Here is a 23,106-nt window from a genome sequence, read left to right on the forward strand (position 1 = left end):
TCTGCTCCGTAACCTGGACAAACCGCTTTTGTCTACACCCTATTTAGGGCCGAAAGCTCCTATTTATTATTGAATTCACATGTAAATGGCTTGTACTAGCCATCTGCTGAAAACATACACCTTCATTTCTATGGAAGAGCAGCAGCATTTTCTGATATTCCGAGAACAACCTGATGTTATGTTTGATACATGCTGGTAAAGTCTCTCAACTTCCAATCAAAGACCTGTCAAGTTTATACTTCTGTCATGCTGAGGCAATTTCCTCTGCTCAAGTAATGGTTAGGTACCATGGTGGCAACAGCATCTGTGTTGAGACTCTCACTAGCATTTCTGGTACAGGTGAACCTAAAAGGACAACCCAAAACAGTACTGGGTTCAAGGCTCACACCCTAAGGATTTCCCGCCCCCCCCCCAAGATTAAGATAAAAATCAATAAATTATCTAATAATCCCTTCTTAAAATTATTCCTTACACAAGGATAATTACAGATTGCAAAATACAGATTGCAAGAAAGACATCTTTCAGCATACACTGTTTTTTCCATGGGATTTGGAATCACAAACTGTAACGTGCTACTCGAAGATGAGAGATTTATGCTCAGGGATCCCATAGGTTCCTTTGTGTTCTTCAAATAACTTTCTTAGTTTCTGTAGATACAATGCATGTAGCTGTTCAATCTCTTCAGTGGTAGGGTTCAAGTTCTGTTTCACAGGGATGGGACTTCCCACTGTAAATCAAACACAATAGCAGCATTAGCTCCAGTGGCATCTCTTTTCAAGTAGAACTGCTCTCCCTCCTTTAACAGCTCCACCACAGCTCTCAGTGAGGTGGCAGAATCACAGCACAATTCTCTTGTCCCAGGGCCTGATCCTGCCTTTCACAAACCTGAGTCCTGGGTCTGGTTCTCCACTTCCTTTTGCTCATCATTTCAGGTTGGCAACAACAGAGTAAACAAGAAGAGGCTTAATAGCTAACTTGAAGGAGCAGTTTACACTTCAACATGCAATCCCATGAGCTGTTTGCTTGCTGTCTTGCAACCAGGGTAGTACTCCACAAGTTCAGAATAGTACTTAAAAAAATGTACCTTCTCACCATCTTCTGCTCTGATCTGAATAGTAAAGGTATCCAATGTGAAGAACATACCCAAGAGGACAGTGATGCCCTCAACCACATAGCCACATCAACAGGACTGAAGGAAATACAGATTATCTTCCAATTTATTCAAAATGGGTATTGCTGCACCAGTGCCAGAAGTGTTGTTTGCTACCTCAGCTTTGGGAGCAGGAGCATGTGAAAAACCCCCAGACCCCGTAAGGTGCCTCTGAACCATCCATTGCCCACAAATACAATCCCAACCAAAACATTCTCCAGGCACTGCACAAAGCCTGCTACCTGCTCTGTTGGTGTGAGAGCAAGAGGCAGCATAGGAGGTAATGCCATGGAAGTCCAAAGGGCAGCCTCCTCCTTCACAAAAAGCTCTAGCTAAAAAGCCTGTGATATGCTGAGAAGCTTCCCATGATCTCAGTCTTCCTTGTGTTATTCAGTCACTACAGATTTTGACAGCTGTTCTTGCACTTGGAGACACTGAGAGCTTAACAGACCCAACTGAGATTACAGAGGAAGTCTGTAGAAAAGCAGAGAGTCAAAAGCATCCTCCCTGCAGGAGCTTTTACAAAGGCATCTGAAAATCCCTTTCAACAGATGTTGCCACTTCAGACTGGATGGTGTTGACTAAAGGGAAGTCTAGCCAGAACCACAAAGGGGGTGATTCTGCACTTTCCTGCTGCAGCTTCCGCTGCCAACAGTTCTCAGGCCTTATAGGGTGCTGAGATTCAGACTTTACGTGGCGAGGGGTGGGAACCCAGCCCTGGATTGAGCAATACCTTAGGGGGTGTGATATCAATATACATTCAATACAATGAGGCATTCAATACAGAAGGATGACTGGGAACACCAAACCACCCCCAAGCCCTTCTGCAAGTCTCTTCTCCTGAGAGAGGAGATTTCTTGTGGAACTGGAAACAACACTCATCTCTCAAATCTTCTGTGCAGCTTTAAGCAACCTGCTTAATTTCCTATTTTAGAGTTGATTCTATTTCTGAAAAGAAGTAATAATTTTCTGGAAAAAGAAGAATACTTCACTCATCAAGCCCAAAACACTCAGACTTCACAAACTTTGCTTTTGCTGAATTGCATCTCCTTCTTTAGGAGATGCAATTCAGGGCTTCTGAACAAGGAGGAAGCTCACTAATACCTAGCCACGTAGTCAGCATGGCTAACTGGCTTGGGTAGAGCTCAACATGACTCTTCAGCTTTCAGGAGCTGAGTTAACACTTTTAAAGCCATGTTGATCCACATCAAGACCCTCCACCTCACCTCAAGGAATGCAGGGACATGGTGATAGCTTTCAAACATGAGGGAACAGAAACACCAAATGTAAAACATTTCATGAGGTCATACAACAAGTTCTGCTGCAAGACTGTGGTCTTGCTGATTTGTAGCACTCCAGTGCTCTAGCCACAGGCTACCTCCTCATTGGAGGTGGAGCCCTTGGCATAAATATTACAATGATGAAGATTTGCCTCAAAAGACATTTTAAGCTTCAGAACAGCCTAAGGAAATGTTGCAGAACATACAAACCTCTTTCGAACTGCGTGTTGACATGGCATGCAAGCTCTCAACTAAATAGGTATGGATCATTCCACTGGGATAAACCAAAAGGGAAGGAAACACCCTAGGGAGCTGCAATGCCAAGTAAGCAACAGCCTGCTGAAGGGCTGTGACACAGCTGCCACAAGGTGCCCTCTCCCTTCCCTCCTCTTTCTGTTCCCTTGTCCCACTGAGCAGCGGGTTAGGGCTGTACCAGCTCCTTCCGGTAGCCTTACATCAGCTGAGATACCCAACTGCTGCTTCTCTGCAGGGCTAAGAAATGAAGGTGCTGGGCATCTTACAAAAACAACTGCAACATCCAGAATCTGCCGTGACAGATTCTTCAGAGCTGTGGCAGCCCTCTGGTACAGACTGGACAATCCTTGGGTTTCTTTGAGGAGTGCTGAGGGTACAAGCCTGTGAAGAACTGAATGATGAATAAGATTTAGCCTGGGACTTAAAGGGGAAAGGGAGAATAGAATCCCAGGGAAGCATAGGAATTAAAAAGAAAAAAATTATTTTAAACCTCACATACTTAAGATACACAACAACCAGTTGCTTCCCTTAGATTTGTAAGTTTACACAGACATTAGTAGCACACTTATGCATTTCTAAACATCTGGAAAAGCATTACAAAAAGCACAGGAAACTTACCAACAGTATTAATAGGTTGTCTGTAAGGTATTAAGCCAAAACTGTATTGAAATATTCCCCTAGCATGAAATAGGGGTAAAGCAAAGCCCATTATCTTTTGAAACTTCTCCTGTACATTTCTCAGCCATGACCCTTTGGGGTTTGCAACTTGCTTGAACAGTTCATTTTCACCAAAGGAAAACACCGGGACTAGATGAGCCCTGTAAAACAAAGAACAAACTGAGAACCCCACTTCAGCCTGCACTTGCACTGTGTTTCACATTAGCAGCATGGAAACGGTTTCACAATAACCAGCACAGAAAGCTTTGGCAGCTCCAGACTTCATGGAGCATTCAACTCAGGACTCTGATATACACCTGCTTTTTGGCTGCCTTGGCTGTTTTGGGGTTTAAAAAAATAAGAAGTGATCGGCATACAACTAGCTTTTGGGTGGTATTTAGCTGGTTGGTACCCATCACAACTTGTTATGACTGTTCATAATCATGAAAAATAATAATTGTATATATCATAAGTATGATCTTATCCACCACTATTTCAGCAAGTCCATCCTTGTTCCACTGCATTTTCTCCCTTGGCAAGCAAAGCAGCCTCACTGCTAACCTTATAATGCTCCCAGCTGGGTGGCATCAAAACCAGATCTTGGCTTTCCTCTGCCTTTTGACCGGAGCAATGAATGCACTTGATTTCAGCACAAAAACCATGATAAAACCCAGACATCCTCACAGGCATGGGTGCAATGCCAAATTCCTCTGCTGTCCAATTCCTAGTGAAATCCTGCTTCCGCCAGGCTTCTTCAGAAACACCAGCCTTAATCCATTATTACCAGAGATCAAATCCTACCCACAGAAATTATAACTCACTTTGGCTCCTGCATAGCCTAATGAATTCTCATTCAGTTCATGAACTGGCTTGGGAGGAAAGGCACTGACTAGCTCCTGGAAAAATTACTTAGGCTAATGGAATCAGTGCAGTTTTCTCCATTAGGAAAAACTACTGCTACCTTTAAAAACATGGCAGCAGTATGATTAATGCTTAGTTTCATTAAATATTATTCTACAGAATTTAAAGAAAATAGAGCAGGGTATTCCTAAGCAATCTTTGAAATATACAGAGGTTGCTTATTTGCTTTAATTAAGCCTTAGCTTCTGTATCTGAGCTCCATTCAGCCCACACTGTCTTTGAGAAAAACCTTACTGTAAACTATGAGCATTGCTATAATACTGTCAGGACGAATTACTGCAGCACTCTGAACACCTGAGGAGGATGCACTGAGGTCAGAGCTGACTGGAAAGTACTGTGGACAATCAAAACCCACCTGTATGGGGAAAAAAACCCACCACTTCTACAGCTTCTCAAGCCTGAGGACTCCCAAAGAGTATCATTTCCACTCACTATTCTGACTAGTGTCTGCTCAAAGGTTCTTTCTCAAATAGAGCCCATACCACCCAGCCACCTGTGAAGGAACTATCAGAAAGCCTGGTACCTACTCTGGCTGTGTAAATACTCCACTTTTTACTACAATACTAACGACAAACAGGAATATCTTGTGGTGCAATAGCACCCTGAGACTGTGGGATTTGTTTTAATCTGGTGAAGGCTTTTGCAAGATGCTATGTAGGAGGTTGAGAGAGAGAAATAAGTAACTTATGATTGTGAAACTAAAAGCAGGTTAGCTGATTCATTATTTGCCTCATGTCTTTAGGATTTCTACATATCAGATACCTATATTACCCTGGATCAAAGTGTCTTTTCAACAAGTGCAGAGGACTTTTTCTAACATATTCAGACCACATTTGACGAGTTCCTAGCTGAGGAACCACAGCTTCTCTGTGCTGGCAGCACAGGAGCCAGAGCACAAGTCTCTCCACTGCCCCTTCCTATCTTGGTATTTGATGCTGCAGATCACAAGCACCAGAAACATACACAGGCAGTGACGGCAGGTGGTTCTTCTCATCTGCATTCTGAAAACCTCCCTTACCCTTTCATTTCTGTGTGAGCTGGAAGGTTTTTTCACATTTTCTTAATTGTTAGAAACAAAATGTTAAAGTCAGAAGCAGTTACTGGATGTGGAGTCTTTGGCAAGAGCTCAGGACTGCCAACAGTGCTGCAAAAATCTCTGTTGGTCATACTGTCCCTCAGCCCCACTGTACAGAAACAAAGTCAGGATTCCTACACTTCATGTAGGAGCAGTTTTTCTTGCCAGTGTTCAGACCCAGAAGGACTTGTAGCCTGGTGGTTAAGGTGATCATGTGTGAGGTGTATGTTTGAAGTCACTCAGGCAGAGACAGGCATTATCACCCTGGTGGAGGGCTCTACACAACTAAGCCTCTTTAAGAAAGGACGATCATTTTAAACAAAAAGAATTCATACAGAAAGAAGTGGGCCATTCCTGTGTTTTATAAGTCTCCTGATCTTCTTGTGTGTAGGGGATGTTTTTGAAATCAAGGCTGTGAGAGGCACAGGTGTATCTAGTTTCTCAATTCCAATCAGTTTAGATGAGAGATAAACACCAACCTTTGTAATCTGACAGATCAGATATTTATGGGCACCCTATATAGAAAAAGGCACCTAAATATTCTTCTAAAGTTTAAAGTTAAAAAATAAAAGCTACTGGTAGTGTTTAGGATCCCACTGGATTAATGAGCAGTTGGGCAGAAACTGAGGAAAGACTCATTTAGGCACTGAAGCCCTAATTTAAAGGCACAAGTGTTGTTTCTGGCTACAAATTAGACTAAAATGTTACTTTCTATCAGAGAACAGCTCCTTTATGACACTTCTAGTGATATCTATAAGAAATCTTCTTGGAATCTTGGACAGAGCAGTTTCTAGGAAAAAAAAGACCTTAGCATTCTTTGTGAGGACAGGGCACTCCTCTTCTCAGCAACCACCTTTTTTCCAGTTAATACCTTAAAAAAAATCTGTTACATATTTCTCAAAACTACTATTTTTTTTCCTCATTGCTTCACATGCCAATATACAACCCTGGGAGCTGTTCAGAAAGCTTAGCAAGAACAGGCCACTGGTTCCAATGTTTCTAGTATACAAGACATCTAGACCAGTTCAGAACAAACACAATCTTATATGTGTAAAGTATAAATTGAGATTTTCACCAAAAATTCGCAGAAACTTACTTCTGCAAATAACTACCTTTAAAAGAAATCTTTACAATAAAGGTGAAAACAAATCTGCCTAGATTACAGTTTTCAGTGATTTAATAAAACAGGACTTAACTTTCTATTTTTTATTTGCTCAAAATTATAATAAAATTCTATCTTAATATAACAATTTTAATATAACAAATTCTTAATTTACAAAACAGAAAACAGACTGACTGCTCCACTCTGCAGTAACAGCCAAGGTTTACTAATACAGTTTCATAATTCTTACTCTGTGCTAGTGCAAAAAACAACTGAAACAAAACAAGATATGCTGAAACAAAACAAGATATGCTAATAACACCTACTGCTTACAAATTGTGATAAGTCAAAGGGAGTTTGCAACACTCCCAGACTGGATCTAGGTGGACAGACTGGCTCCTGTGCCAGACATCTGCAGGTTCTTAGACAAGTACCTTTTCAAAAATCTAATTATATGACTTTGAGAATGTACCTAAGTAATTCACTTTAAACTGAGCATTCATTTTCCTTGCATCTCTATTTATTAAATCAACCACGTTTTTTCTTGCACAGTAAATGAGATGCTGGCTGAACATGAGCCAGGCTGTGCCCAGGCAGCCAAGAAGGCCATGAGCATCCTGGCCTGTATCAGCAATAGTGTGGGCATCAGGACTAGGGCAGTGATCATCCCCCTGTACTTGGCACTGGTGAGGTTGCACCTTAAATCCTGTGTTCAGCTCTGGGCCCCTCACTGCAAGAGAGACACTGAGGTGCTGGAGCAGGTGCAGAGAAGGGCAATGAAGCTGGTGAAAGTTGTTTAGCCTGGAGAAAAGGAGGCTGAGGGGAGACCTTATCACCTACAACCACTTGAAAGGAGGTTGTAGTGAGGTGGGGATCAGTCTCTTATCCCAAGTAACAAGCAATAGGACAAGAAGAAATGGCCTCAAGTAGCTCCAGAGGAGGTTTAGACTGGATACCAGGAAAAATTTCTTCACTGAAAAGGTTGTCAAGCATTGGAACAGGCTGCTCAGGAATGCGGTTGTATTGCCATCCCTGGAGATATTTAGATGTGGCACTTAAGGGATGTGGTTTAGTGGTGGACTTAGCAGTGCTGGGTTAAGGGTTGGACTTGATGATCTTAAAGGTCTTTTCCAGCCTAAATAATTCTATGATTCTGTTCTGTTCTATGAAGTATATTCAAGAATCAATCTTTATTCAAAGCATGCTTACTATACCAGCTCAGATGGGAAACTTACCCATGTTTCAAGGCCATTTTAATAAAGCCTTTCCTCTTGAGGATGCTCAATGTTAAACTTCCAGGACGCGCATTCAGAGATTCCTCTGCTCCTCCAATCACAATGATGGATGCATGGCCGCCTTCTTTGTTATTGAGCACATATGAGACACTCTTCTTGGATGCAGAAACCATGCCTTCAGGATCAAACATTATAAGAGCGACCACTGGATCTTCATGTACAAGTACAGTGGAATTTAAGAAATATTTTTAAATATCTAAATGATATTTCAAAATTATTACAACACAGGACAGGTTTCAAAATTTGGGTTCAACCCCCTTAATCTGCAACAGATTTGGTCTTACCCAAGTCCTTTGATTTTACACTGATGAGCTAAATGCTGTTTGCCTATCACAGGAATTTTAAGATCTTCAGGGAAGAGTGTGCTCTTCTGCCAACTTAGTTGCCCCTCAGAGAGGTTCTGTGCCCAAGAACAGAAGAGTTGAATGGCAGCAGATACTATCAAGAGGCAGCAGCTAACGCTATACAGCAGGTGCATATAAACACAAGCACAGAGGGTTTAACAGAATGAATACAGGACTTGTTAACTCAAACACAGCTCTACAGTGCCAAGCTGATCTCCTTTGCTCTTTCCAAAGCTATAAAGCAGCAGCTCCATCTAAGGCAATGGCACAACAGTATCAGAAGCAGCAGAAAATGCTCACTTATACTATTCCCAAAGACTGTGCCAGATCATTCCGTAGTAACCAGTACCCGCACTCATTAATCTATTTAGGCTAAAACAGCAGAATAAATGAAGCTTTCCTGGTACTCCTGCTGATCCTCATACTTCTCTAATCAGAGACATTTCCATACAGGCCTTTGACGTTGACTTAGACCTTGCTCTGAACTTGATGTTTTGAAAGATCCTCTTTCTAACAGACATGCATTTAACCCCTCCAGAGTTCCTTTGTGTCCTAAGTTTTACTTCAAATGCTCAGAGTAGCACCATTTACCCAGAAGACATGTTTAATTACATTGTGTTGAATTATTATACTCTGACAATTTAGAGATCAAATCTAGTTTGCATTGTTGCTGGTTTTTACAGTGCTAGTATCAAAGCGTGCTCTTTGGATGTTAAGCAAAGACTTCATATCCTGTTACATATGCTTGTTTTTTTTCTTGTGAAGGACATTAGTGTGGATTATGAAAATATCACAAGAAAGGGAAGATGACGGTGATTTAGTTTTGACAGTTGGCCATCAAGAGGAATAGCTTGCTACTGGAGCAAGTTTGGACCTAAGTAAAAAGCTACTTCCACTTGCCATATATGTCTTCACAGTCACCATTGTGACTCTGAAACATGCAGTTGACCTGACAGTCACAAATAATGACAGCCATACTCATTCATCCATCGGCATGCATTTTCTCTGGAAGAGAAAGAGCCAGGACAAAATTACCTCCCTTGCTGAAGCAGAGATATCAGCCCACATGCTGGGCACTATTCCCTCCTCACTCATACTAGAGTTCAGTACTGCTACAACAGCTTTTCCTGATGAGAACAACTGCAGCCTGGCAGGCTTTGGAGACAGGGAGCAAAGGACTGGGAGAAGAAACAATGTGCTAGGAGCATGGCTTTTACTACATGGAAGATTTTGCAAGTGTTTTATGATTTGACCGATAACCTGTGCTATACCAAAGGTCCCCTCCGGTTTATCAGCTACATACCTGTGAAAAACGAGCTACAATACTGGCGACTCTTTAGCATGCTTTTTACTCATGTTATTTCTCATCTAGCAGATAAATATGTGTTCCTATGGGTAGGATGCCAAAGTGTAAAGCAGACTTCCAGGTTAGGCAATCCCTTAATTTGGCAAGCCTGAAAGAATCCCCTCAGAAATACATTTGCAGGGAATGGCATTCTCTGGTATGTTGAAGTATAGATAGATATGCAATTCTGGTATTAATTTGAACATCATCCTAGGCATGTTTCTACAAATTAAATCGTTGAATAGCTTATCTGAGATCACAGTTTCTATGTTGCAGTCAGGAATAAGAGCTAGATCTCTGTTTCCCAGACCTAGTCTTGTGCACTAGGCCATATTTACTAAAATGCTCTAGTTTAATGAATTTAAATAAAATAACTCCTGGGTTAAAGGTCACTAGGGGGTAACACTAGTCTGAATTTCATTATACATTCTTCTGTTCCCCAAATGTTATTGACTGTTATTTTTATCTTTTATTACTGCAGTACCAGTCATGAATATCACCAGTTCATGACAAATACTACTCAGAACAGAGACATAAGTTTCCTGTCTTTAGAGTTTACACCTCCATTAAAATTACACAAACATGCAACATGGGACCTCAGTCAGAAACAGGTAATTAATACTTGTAATGAGTAGGATTTAAGACCTCCGGGTAAGAGACTATTCTCAATTTGTTTTACAAGTGTCTGTGCAATGATTAAGTAATGTTGTAAATCAATATGACCTTCTCTCCTAGTATGCAGTACTGCTGCTCAAGGAAAAACAGCAGGGATTGGTTTTGGGTTTAGTTTTTTTTTCAGAAAAAAGAAAAAAAAAAAAGCTCAGTGATATAATTTTGTTAAAAACTATTCATAAAGCCTTTCTAATTGTTTTGCAGCAAGTTTATCATAATGCAGATGTTTAATTTAGCAACAGTGTTGATCCTTCTGAAGTTAAATTACTTACCATTTATAGGTACAGTCATAGACCCTAGATTTGAAGGAGAAACTATAATACAGAACAACAACTGAAACAACTGCTTTTACCTACCAGCACTCATTATGTATTCTCTGAAGAAGGGACAGCCAAACCAGATGGGCATGATATGAAGATACGGAGTAATGCCAGGAAATAAACTGCTGAAACTTGAACTGGTGCAGAAGTTACCAAAGGCTCCAGCTACCAGGACTCCATGAGGGTGAAAGCCAAATAAGTAGTTGTGATTTGGATTCAGATCTGAAGTTTTTATAAGCTGCAAAACAGAGACAGTGGAGGACATAATACTTATCTCAGAAGGATTCTCAAAAACAACAAGTATGGAGTTTGTACCTTGACAGCACACAGAACCGATGACAATTCATTTCCCTCTGAGCACTGTCCTGTATTACAGGGGGATATAAATTTAAATAGATGTGTCTCAAGATATTATGTTTAGCATTTACTATGCTGAGGCACTACTATCACCAAGTAGAAAATCAGCCCTTGCCTCTTTTTGTCACTAAATCTCAGACTTCCCATGCTTTAAACACAAATTAAGTTCACCCTGGCGTAAGTATTAGAATTTTACCAAAGATGAGTCTTAAATGTTTACCCCCACTCATGGCTATTCAAGCTGTTTCTGTTACAATGCATACAGTTCTGTGAGGAACCTTTTACTCACTTGAATGGGAAAGTATTCCCGAAAGTACTTCCAAACAGTCCAACTTCTCACCCACTGCGACCGTCGGCCCCCTGTGCATGGTGTTTCCCAGTCAAGGTACAGCCACAGCAGGTACAGAACAGCAAGGAACCAGAAGTTGCCTAGGATCAGGATCACAAAGAATCCACAGCAAAACTCTGCTACAAGAGACAAAAATAAAAGGAAACCACAACAAGCATTAATCACACCCGTCTCCTTTAAGACCCTGAATTCCCAGCCCTGATATTTTAATTATGAATGCTACTTAAAATGCATACAAATTTAAGTTAGCTTATTCCACATTGTGTGAATGTTGTTACACTGAGGGTGAAACACCTACAAGTCTGTATTGCTTACTCTACTGCACAACTGGACACATAAGCCTAAGATGATGGTTTACTTTAACAAAACAAATGCACGAGCTGAGGACCAATGCTTATCTTCTCCCCATGGTAAGAGTGAACACTAATGTTTGGTAGAGAACATCTGTTTTACCTAAGGCAGACTAAAAGTAGACAGCAAGAGCCAGCAAAGATGCAATGCTCCAGCCAGCAAAGAGGGAAGTAGAAGGGAGGAGAGCTGGGGAAGGAAAGAGCAGAAAGGGGGCCACAGCAAGCTCTCTTTTCTGAAGAGTGGTGTTGTGCACTCATTTTCCCTTTGTGTTTCTTAACTGCTCCACCTGTAAAATAGGGATGACAGTTCTACTCCCTGTGAAAAGTGCACTGTGACTGGCCAAGGAAATGCACTAGACAAGACCAAAACATTAGAGATTCCACTTCAGCCTCTAAACACATCATGTAAGTGGAAGCTCACCACTGCTGTGGGAACACACCAGCAGTTTTATAAGTCCTGATACTTTCAGACCCAGGTTAACTGTAACATCCTACTACAAAAACAATACATAGGAAGCATACAATTCAAAGAGCCAGAAGAAGCTGGAGCTCAAACCCAAAACTCAGGGAAACTCCCTACGGAAACTTTACCTTTGCAGGACTTGCATAATTCTGCACTTTTGCAGCAACTCATGCAGCCATGGACAGAGTTGGCTGAAGCACAACAGAGCAGTACCTGCTGCTCTCCACCCTGCAGTACACCCTGCAGCAGCCTGCTCTTGTCTTGTGAACAAAACACATCAGGCTCACAGATCAGAGTAATTCAGCAGATGCCAAATTCCAGTTCTGCAAGGGAGCCAGGGCTTTAGCACTATGTATTTATACAATGGCAAGCAAAACAGGATCTAGTCCTGACTGGAAGTCTCAACGGGCAGAGTTGTGAGAAACAGGCATTTTCTGTGGTATTTTACAAAGCAGAAATAGTACTTTGTGTGTCCCACAACTGCCTGGCTTCTTTGTTGAGGGCAATATGCTGTTATGTCTTAAAAGGAGTTGCACCAGTGAAACATACTGAGCTAAATACATAAGTAAACAGAGTACAGTAGAAAATCAACAGCAGTACTTCAGGCAATAATTTGGTTAACACAATGTAAATACTACCCAAACTGAAAACTTTAAAATAAGCAGAAAAACAGTAAAACCCACTCATCCTCATAAAGATCAGCTTCATTCAACAGAGATTACTCAGGGAAAATTCACAGCAGCTTTCCTGTACCAAGCAGGTGTCAAGCTGTTAAAATTCAAAGCTTAACTTGGCCTGTGGGCACTCTTTTGTTTCCTCCAACCTGAATACTTAACTTTTTCTGAACTCCAGCCAACTTGCCCTTGTGCCTAGTTTGACTGTGCCTTCAGAGTAGAGATGGATATATTGTCATGGGGTGAGTGAGAACTACTGCAGAAACCAGTAGACAGAGCAAGCAAAGCTTCTGGTTAGAGTGAGTAGGAAACAAAGGAGTAAACATTCCTATTTCCAGCAGGAAATGAGCAGGAAAAATCAGGAATTGCATTTGCTCCAAGGAAGGAGAATGCAACAACCATAATCAAAACCAGAACTGAGATCAAATCTACTGTTCTGAGGGATACTCCATTCTTCAGTACCATCAGTACAGAACCTCATTACTTCCTGCTTAAATAGGCAACCTGGTCTTGCACAGAAGCACATCAGTAAGGGCTTTAGAAAAACACCACAGCTAACTGAGGCTCACAAACCTCCAAAAGCAATGTGGAAATCTCCCAAAGCTGCAACAAGTTCTAGAGAACATTGTTAATGCAGGATGAGCAGCACAGGTGAAAGATGACACTCAATTCCACTGCTCCAGAGGGAAAAGTCACTGGGAATTCTATACCAGTAACACTTCAAAACAGGGCACAAATATTTTGAGGGAAAGTCATTACTTGTTCTTTGAAGAAGAGATGCTGAAACTATAGCAATTTCTAGGAATGCTGATCTGGACAGTATGTCCAGGTTCATGGTCCAAGTTTGAATAAGTATGAGAATTTTTTTTTAATTGCCATAAATAAATTAATTTCAAGTTGTTAGGCAAAAAAATGGTAAAAACTTATATTCCCTACCCTTCCTTTTTTTTGGGGGGAGAGATGTTGGCTCAGAATCACATGGCTTTTTACTATTTGTTTCCCAGCCAAATAGCTGAAAAATGGTTTGGATCAAAGCATCCTTGCTGTGAGAGCTAATTAAACCAGCAGTGAGAAGTGCCAGATAGCAGTATTTAATACTATGCAGACAAACATACACAAGATCAACAAGCTCACTGCTTTGCTTTAGCTAGAACACGTTCCTGCGTGCATGTAAGGCATGGGGAAATAAGTGTGCTGTCAGCACTTCCTAAAGGGAGTTCAGCATCTTGTAGGACAAAGCTGATTTATTACTGCATTTGCAATGAGACATGCAAAGCAAATTCCTTTCACCATACCTCATTATTTCAATGCATTAAGAGCTTGAAAGGTGAGTTAAACACTGGTGACTCAAAACCAATGAGCCTATTAAACACAAAACCAGTGTTTTCGCCTTCAAAGAATACAGTGAGTAAACAAATGGCAGATACTTTACCTAAACTCATAAGCAAATTCCAGGCAAAAGGCAAACAACTTGGAATTCATCACTTTATCATTGCCTCTTTGGATGTAGTGTATACTGTAAGCATAACTTCTTTGCTTGAACTTGAGTTTTCTTGAGCTTTGAAAATATTTCTACAGTGTATTGGAAGGGGATGAGGACGAGGGAGGAAGGAAATAACAATTAAAAGACAAATCACTGTCATGGGACTCTGAACATCCAGTTTGCCAGTCAACACTGGCAAGTCCCTTTTCCTCCATTTTCCCATTTACAACATGTGGGTACTCATCTGTTGCAAGAAATCAATGAAAAATATTATATATAGTGTTAACTAGCAGCACTGGCAGCCATCCTGCCTAATGATGTTTGACCATCTGATGTTTCACTCATTAAATAGGCCCCGAGTTCGCAGCTGTGGACACCAAATTCACAAAATAGTTAAATACCACAGAGATAGGAAATAGAAAATCACCACACTGAGCGACAAAATACAGGCAATCCTAGCAAATGCATTTGCAATTAGTAAGGAGTCATAAATATTTGAGTAATATTTATTGTAAGGCTCACCAAATCTAAGACTGTCCACTAGAAGAAAAGCCTCCCATTACCTTCAGGGCAGTTGCAAACCATGTCCAGTCAGTGCAGGTGTATCCAGGTGGCAGGGTGCTTGTCTCAATCAAACCAGCACTACAGGCTCTCCATAGTACCCCATAAAGGCATGCAAAGCACCTCACACCAAAGCCTCCGGACTGCTCAACAGCTCATGACAGGTTTGAACAACAAGCCAGCTCCTGCTGTTTACTACATGCCCTCCGCAATGCTTTCTCTAAACACACTGTGCTCTACGTCTTAAATGAGCTAGAGAATTTCAAAGTTCAGCAATGTGAACCTCATGCCATAGAGAACATGATAAACAGGACATCTTTATCCCACTGGCATTCTAGGAAATACACAGGTGGAGATGTGATTTTTAATGCTGTACTTCTCTGGGCTTCATGAGAACATGCCCATACCAATACACAAAGCAAGGTGAAAAACTGATTTGTTACACCCACAGCCATAGGGGTAGGGACAGGAATGAAACATGACATATTCTGCAACAACCACACTGATGTATCTACAACAGAACTGCCCTTTCATTGCCATTAGTCTTCAGAGCAATGCCCCTGAGCTGGGTGCCTGAGGAAGAGAACATTGGAGAGAACACACAAGGAGAACACAGTGATGTTTTCATGCCTAATGAACATCTGCTCCTCTCTATTATCCATTAAGGTACCACTGATAAGTTGATTTTGCTATTAAAATATTCTTTTCCCTGCTCAGTGGAGTCTTTAATCATGGAAAGAAAAAAAAAATATCAGCCTTAATTTTTGGAAATATTTATAAATAGTAAAGAAAGGGATAGAAATATTAATGAAATAACACATATGGCAAATGGACTCCAACAGTCCCACCAAAGGAAGCCCTGAGGCAACAGGCAACACCTGAGAGGAGGCAACCGGCCACAACAACAGTAAGCAAGTTCATGCCTCTGCAGAGTACTGCTCTGCAGCTTTTACAAAGCCTCTTCAAAAAGAAAAGAAAAGAGTCAATGTTAGCACTATCCTGTTTAGAGCCAACTAGTCTGTGCAATTCTGTCAATAGACAGATTTCCACCAGGACCACCGGAACTTGCTATCACGTTTTACCCATGGCAGATATGCACTCTCCGCAAAAAACAAGCTGAGAATTTACTTAAACTAACTGGAAAATTGTTAAAGTCCACAAGAATTTCCTAGCCATCTCCAGGACTGATCAGGGTCATAAGGAGGTCAGCATCTGCTGAACAAGTATCAGTCTCCTGTAGCAAAGGGCCTTTGTCAGTTTATTGGTCACAAGTGGTAGCCCCAATCACAAGGATATTTGAACATTTCTACCAAGGAAGATGCATTTCAACATTATTGTGATAACAAATACAAACCCTTGGTTTGGAGGCTTGTTTACTCTGGAATTTGGTTCTATTTCTCAAGCAAGAAGATCTTCCATTGGCAAGATACAGAGCATTAGGCACTATTGACTTGTAGATAGTGTGGTCTGAGAACAGTAAATCCCCAAGTTAGTGATTACCAAATCCCAGGACAGCATGCCAAATTTAGTCTATGTATTTCCTGTTTCTTTTATTTCTCCTTAGGCATCCACTATCAGTTATGTTCACATACAGGTTGACAAGCCAGGGCCTCTGTCCTGACACAGCACAGCTATTTTTCTCTTATTCTCAAGCGATACAAACAAATAAACACAGAGACATGATTAAATTCCCTCCATAAGATGCAGGCAACAGAGCTAGCATTCCTAGAGTTACTAGTCAGTCAAGCATCACTAAGTACCCTGTGATCACACATCAGTCCCTATCCATAGGCCAGCAATAAGCTTCAAGGATAGACAAATATAGACTAACAAAACAAGTAGTAATACCAGCCAGCTTGCTAGGAAAGGTTCATACAGCTTCACTGAGTTTCCTTGGGTATCAAGAAGGTTATTTTTAAAAAGGAGGAATGAGACAATTTAAATTAGCCAGCCACAGCTGATGAACTAAACCAGCATCAGATAACAAAACATCATTGCATGTTTGGAGAAAAGGTTATCTCATTACACTGACAACTGCTTTCTCAACACACAAGTCATTTATTATTCCAGCAGCAATATCTCATTCTGTGGCAAATGTTTCATCATTTCTATTCTATTGGGGAAGCCAGATCCACAACTCAAAACTGTCTCCAGTCAAGATCAATTAACAAAGTGCTTCATCCTACACACTACATACACATAAGTTTAATCACTAGAGAACAGGATGTACTTTAATATACACCACTGTCTTTAGCATATTATTTTGTGGCTTCATGCATATTCAAGTATACCTTTTATTATGTACTGATTTTGTATCATTAAGTATTTTGCAAATAAACACAGGTGTATGCACAACAGTCACTTCTTAGGTGTTCAGTAAGGAGAAGACCAGCATGCCACTGCTGGACCTAGAAGGTAAGCCACAGGAAGATGCACCATTCTCCCTTAACACTTTGTCCCAAAACTAAATCCTGGTGTCCTTGTCAGAGAGTTAAACTCACTCTCATTTCCACCTCTCATTGTCTGGACCAAGACACTTCCATTCCACCCAAGTCAGCTAGTCCCACATTTGATTTTGTACACACTCAAATTTCACTGTTTCTTTTCACATGACATGCACAGAAGTTAACAGATGAGAAGCTCACAGATTCACCTTCTAGCTCTGTTTTCTCTAAAATGCTGTGGTTTGATTTGTGTATAGTAGAGGAAGAAAAACAAAAGACCAAAGCACCTGCAAAGCAACACTTAAACCAAATCTCATACCTCCTGCCTAGGTACTGTCAGCTACTGACACAAATGAACCTCACTCACAGATGTGCAGTACTGAGGTGCACAGCTCACCCCTGCAGCACACTTATATACCAAGCGGAAATTGCTGCTCAGTTACTGCAAGAGAAACAGAAAACCTACACTGGTTTGTAACAGGAGGATACCAAACATACTATTAACTGCAACAAAATTAACTCAGTCAAAGTTCTTAAGGAAAATATTTCCAAGCTTAAAACCAAAGATTTCATGCTAAACACCAGGTACATCCACTTCATTCACTGATGTTGACAACTTATTTTATGTATATGTATCATGGAACCTACAGTAAAAACATGGGAGTGACGCAACCTCTGTCTGTGCTCTCACCCCCAGTCGGTTCAGCAGCACTTGGAGATTTCATTTCTTCAGGTGACTTTCTGCCTGGGGTTTGGCTGTACAACAGCACAGATCGATCACAAGCGAGTGTTAGCACATAACTTCACAAGCACACATGACGTGGGTGCTGCACCAGCTTGGAACAGGGACAAACCTGCCCTAGGACTGCCAGCCCCTGGCAGTGATGGGGAATCTCTAACAGCAGCAATTACAGGCATAAAACTACATCTATCAAAATTGTGTGTTTCAGCTTTTCATCTAAAGCAGGTACTCTGAAACTGCAAAGCTTCATATATTTCCCATTTCAACAGTGAAACACTAATGACTTGAAATTATGCTTCAGCCTGAAGCTGTTCTGTATATCTGCTTAACACAGCGAGAAACAGCACCGTTTTAGCATTTCCCGTTTTTCATAGCTTTAATTTTCTAGACTCCAAGCTGATACCAGTCATCTTTTAAAAGACGGCACCCTGCCTAAAACACCCTTCTTTTTCATGGAACTTTAACTATTTTAGCCTGCTGCACTTGGAGCACATAAGATAGAAAACCATACAGTAGTTTCAGCTGGCACACGGTGGGAAACTGTTGGGTAGGAATTTTCTCTCATCTACTCCAGAAGCTCTTGGAGACAGTTCACAGTATTTCAGAACTTATTTGTGCTTCTGGTGTCATGCCCCTACATAACAGAAGTGGATAACACTGCTACAGTGAAAACTTGTCTTTTCTGCTTAGGGGCAAATTTTGGCAGCTTGCAGTACAGAGCAGGGAAGCACAGGAGCTTACACACAGAATTTTAAAGAGGTTATTTTGTATGTAATGAAATTCTGTGCACATCTGTACAGCTTTTTGGAGACAGAGACATGTCTATTCTGCTTGTGCTCTACAGCAGAAGCAATATATCTGTGGCACAGACCCAGCCTACGCCAGTATGCTGCGTGAAGAAGCAGAACTTTCTTGTTTGTGCTGTGCTGCTGCAGCTGCTTGTTCAGTATTTCACCAATTCGTTCTTTCTACAAGTGATGATGATACTCACAGCTTTCAACAGCCACTGCATATATGCATTTCAGGCCAACCTGTGAGTAGACTTTAGTCAAACAAGCAAGAAGGCATTGTCAGTCTTCAATTCTGTGATCTCAGAAAGCCACACAGCATTACAACAAACAAGCCTGGAGAGCAAGGGACAAACACCAACACAATGTGCTTTTTATATCAAACTCAGCCACTCTTCAGGGTCTCAGCCAGGAAGATGAAATCAGAACTTGATTTTCAGTCTTCTATTCAAGTCACATTATGGATTCTAAGTTGCAACAGACTCACATTCCCCTTACGCTGAGTCTATGTGCCAAATCATGTTTTCACATGTCACTTCCCAAATTTAAAGGGCATCATTAACCAATCCAGCCCTTGTCTTTCAGGGCACAAATTTTTAGAGTTATCTTATTTTATTTGTTAGTCCTATCTATCCATTTTATTAAGCTATGGCACCTCATCCCATACTTAGATGTAAAACTTTAAGAACCAAGCCAGTACCCTATTTTTTCTACTGTTCTAAACAGAATCCTTGCATCTGTAATATGAATCATTACTTATCATATGGTGTTATCTGTGGATGTTTTCACATGCAGATATTTTTACATAAGAAAGACTGAATTTATATAAGATCTTGCTTTGCATAAACGAGTTTCAGCCGTATATCAACCTCCAAACAATACCTACCCCTCCAACTTATCCTGTGATGAATTCACACAGTATTTCACTTGTACTGAGGCACTCCCCTGCATGATTTGAAAGTGTTGCTTTTGACTTCAAGAGCTTACAAATAAACGTTTCTGTATTTTGTCTATTCAACAGATCACAAAAAGGCTGAAATACAAAACCTCAATAGCAATCCAGATATCAGAAACCAATCCATTTTCCACTTCAAGTCATTTAGGATTCAGCATTTGAATTTTCCTGGAGCTAGGTGAAACTTCCTAGCCAAATGACCCTGACTGCCCTATGACTGAAAGTATACACCTACAAAATACCAAGGTCACCTTGGACAGCTCTGAAGATAAACATCCCCATAAAAGCACAAGCAGATGATTATTATTAGGATCAACTTGTCCACCAAAGTTCAAGCATTCTTGCAACAGATTTTTTTGTGATCATGTGCACTAAACTATAGTGAACGTAACCAGCCATAAGACACTTCCATATTGATTTTCCTTGACATTTACACCAAGGCAGCGCCAGCTGCATAGGATAGCTGCCTTCTCCCTCTTAACCGCAGCAAGAGTGGACTTTCTGCAGCCCAATTTCTTCTAGTAAGAGCAGAAGGACATGATTTTCAGCAGCAGTGTTGTTAGCAACCAGGTTAGGATAAAAAATTATTTTCTTCCACTGCTAGTGAACTACCACTGCATTATCATTAGACTGGAATAATGGTATATGCCAAGATGTAATTCAATAACAGAGAATTACATGCACCAGCTATTTACAATGTTACCACAAACACAAACTGTTTAGAGTCCAAGCACATATAATTTAGAGGTAACAAAACAGCCAAGTGGTAACGACAAATCTGTGAAGGTACTTCGTACTCTCCATGCTTCCCCTACATACCCAAATCTTTAATGTGGTGCTAACAACCTAAAAAAAAAGTATTCTGACAGACATCAGAGCATTATGTGAACAATATTTTCAAGATATACAAGGAAGATATTCCTTTTAAGTCCTAAAGCACAGATGATCATGAAGTGTTCCAGCATTTCCAGTAATGCACAGGTAGTCAGTTACTCTATACCTCAGAACAGTTTTGTACACAGAGGCTGTTCAATAACTACTTTTCAATTGACACAGTCCATGGATCTGGTCCCAGAGAGTTAAGGCTTAGTTTACCTTATCATGCGACTCATTTTATCAAGTCCAATGTAACTAACCACCAATGCAAATAAGATTTGCTACTGTGAACAGGTGCTTAGTGATATAAGTCTATTAAGATATTCAGAAAATTCCCTAGAGAGAAATAATCCATGGAAAAGGTCTACCAAGTAAAATTGTAATGAACACTTTCTTAAAGCAAGTAAGGATATTTTTCATAAATCTAGGGAAGTGGCTGCATTTAAGCCAGTTCACTGTTGATCCTTATGAGTTTTCATCAGCTAAATGAGAATTTTATTGAACTACAGTATGTAAAGTTATTTTACAAAATCACTAATGGAAACAGCATTAGTCACATACCAGCCTTTATGCTCACATTCAATAAAAAGTCATTAGTTGTCAAAAACCTTAGTGGGAATCCCACTGAGAAGATGTGGTCACTAGGTTTTTCAGATCATATTTGAAAGAAAACCCATAGAAAGAAACAGACCCCCAAAAGACAGAAAAAGCCATCCGGAGCTTTCAAGGGGAGAAAACCTAGGTCCACAAGTGTGATGCTCTTGGCCGCCCAGGGATGGCTCTGTCGTAGGACCACAGGGTGACACACAAACCGATGCCCACGGGTGACGCTAGTTAAGAAAAAAGCCGATTCTTTCCCTTTTCTCTCTAGGGCAAGAAGGAGGAAGACTGTTACCCAACAGAAGGAAGGAGAAGATCCACTGCAGCACGGCGACTGTCTGGATCCTCCTCTTTAGGGGGACGTTGATGGGGGCAAACTCGACCTTCATGCTGACTGCGGGAGAGCAGCGCGGGGAAGCAGTGACCGGCCGGCTCCGGCTCCAGCTCCCCACCGCGCCACTCTGCCACCGGCAGCTACGGCCTCGGTTTGTAGAGCAAAACGCGACCCCTCCCACCGCCGGCGCTGCCCACGGCCGCCGCAGCAGGGTCCGGGCCCAGCCTCAGCAGGCGGGGACGAGAAGGAGGCCGCCCCAGCGCTGCCCGCCCAAAGCCGTCCGACACAGCTTCTACAGCCGCAGCTCTGAGTAACGAGCGCCGCACCTGCCTCCGGTTCAAATACACGGCACCGGGCAACAGAGGCGAAGGCTCCGCGGCCTTATTAGTGCGGACACCGGTGAGAAACTGTGGTAGTTGTTCTTCTCAGGGCGGCCAGCGCTGTTCCTGCCTTGCGTCGCCCCGCAGCATGCGTTCGCGCTTAAGGCTCTTAAGAATGAAAGCGCTTACGGAGACTGACCAAGAGCTTACATCTCCCGTGGCGCTGGGGATTAACCCTGCCGCTTATAACTTGCCCTGCACACGCACAGCCGCCTCCCGGCCCGTAACCGAGATGACAAAAACAAAGCTCCACTATGATGAGAACCCACCCCAAAACGCGCCAAGGCGCCACCCCGGTTGTGCCCGTCTCCCCGTCGGGTCCCGTTCAACGCGGACCTCCCTCATCGGGAGCCGCACGCCAGCGGACGCCTCTAACAGGGAGCGGAGGTTCCCCAGCAACGGCGTAATGTCACAGCAGTAGCTGCCCACCATAGTGCCGGTGCTCGGCGCGATGCCCGTCTCCTCCTGAGGCAACTGAGACGGGCGCACCGGTTCTACGAGAGCCCGGCCAGGCTGCCTGCGCACCGCCAAGCTAGGGAGCGATGGGTCCAGCGGGCGCTGGCTGGAGGAACGGCGGGAGACCTTCAGGCAGCGCGGCGGGAGGCGCGATGTGGCGGGGGCCTGGCGTGCCGTGGCGCAGGCGCGGTGCGGTCGAGCGGCGTGCCATCATGCCGACTGTCAGCGTGAAGCGGGACTTGCTGTTCCAGGCTCTGGGCAGGACTTACAGTGAGTGGTGCGGGCCTGCGCGGGCTGCCTCATGCCGGGGATCCTCCGGTTGTGCTTTAGGAAGCGGCCACGGGCCTGTCGGGCTGCTTCTTCTAGTCACCGCGGTTGCTGGGCTGCGGTCCGCTGAGCAGCCTTTCGCCGGCTGCCCGCCCCGGCCCAGGCAATCGCTTGACGGGCGGCGATGATGGGGCATTGTAGCCTCCCCCTGACAGCACCGCTTTGTTCGGTGCTTACCCGGTGTCCACGGAGCTGAACTAACCCCCAGGGGAAGCCTGGGCTGCAGACACACAGCGGTGTCTCTGCCAGTGTGCTCCCTCGCCGTCTGCTGTTCCCGAGGCCACGGCCAGGCAAGGCCACGTGTTCTCCCTGGGCCCTTAAGCCGTTTTCCCACATGCACGCTGTTTGAGTCCATAGCGCTCAGGAGAGCAGAACTGGGTGTTTCCGAATCGCGGTTTCTGGTTGAAGTTTCACTGCCTGCTTTAGGAGCTGGTTAAACCAAAAAGCAGAGGGAAGAGTGGGAGCAGACAGAGCAAACAGTTAATACCGTGCTTTCATTCGATCCTTTTTTCCCAGCTCTTTAGAAACGTGACTTAAGAACTACTTGGCTG

The 23,106-nt window shown here is 42.5% G+C and overlaps 2 protein-coding genes across 4 annotated transcripts in view; one reads left to right on the plus strand and one right to left on the minus strand.

Annotated features, from left to right (window-relative positions):
- Positions 1 to 572: 572 nt before the first annotated feature.
- MOGAT1 (monoacylglycerol O-acyltransferase 1) lies at positions 573 to 21,447 on the minus strand (the record flags this gene model as incomplete). Its single annotated transcript, XM_080623203.1, has 6 exons — positions 573 to 727; positions 3,304 to 3,503; positions 7,676 to 7,850; positions 10,453 to 10,654; positions 11,063 to 11,241; positions 21,354 to 21,447. 6 exons carry the CDS (start codon positions 21,445 to 21,447, stop codon positions 573 to 575), a joined length of 1,005 nt encoding a protein of 334 aa, XP_080479329.1.
- A 993-nt stretch (positions 21,448 to 22,440) lies between these two features.
- FARSB (phenylalanyl-tRNA synthetase subunit beta) overlaps positions 22,441 to 23,106 on the plus strand; it is a gene marked incomplete at its 5' end in the record, with an annotated part of 41,436 nt that continues 40,770 nt past the window's right edge. For all 3 annotated transcript variants that reach the window (XR_013957422.1, XM_080623312.1, XM_080623311.1), the window contains one exon: positions 22,441 to 22,498. Coding sequence is in view for 2 of the 3 variants with exons in the window: in XM_080623312.1 (XP_080479438.1) it covers positions 22,441 to 22,498 (58 nt within the window). The remainder of the gene's footprint in view (positions 22,499 to 23,106) is intronic.

The sequence above is a fragment of the Psittacula echo genome (genome assembly GCF_963264785.1).
Source record: "Psittacula echo genome assembly, chromosome: 7".
NCBI classification, from domain to species: Eukaryota; Metazoa; Chordata; class Aves; order Psittaciformes; family Psittacidae; genus Psittacula; species Psittacula echo.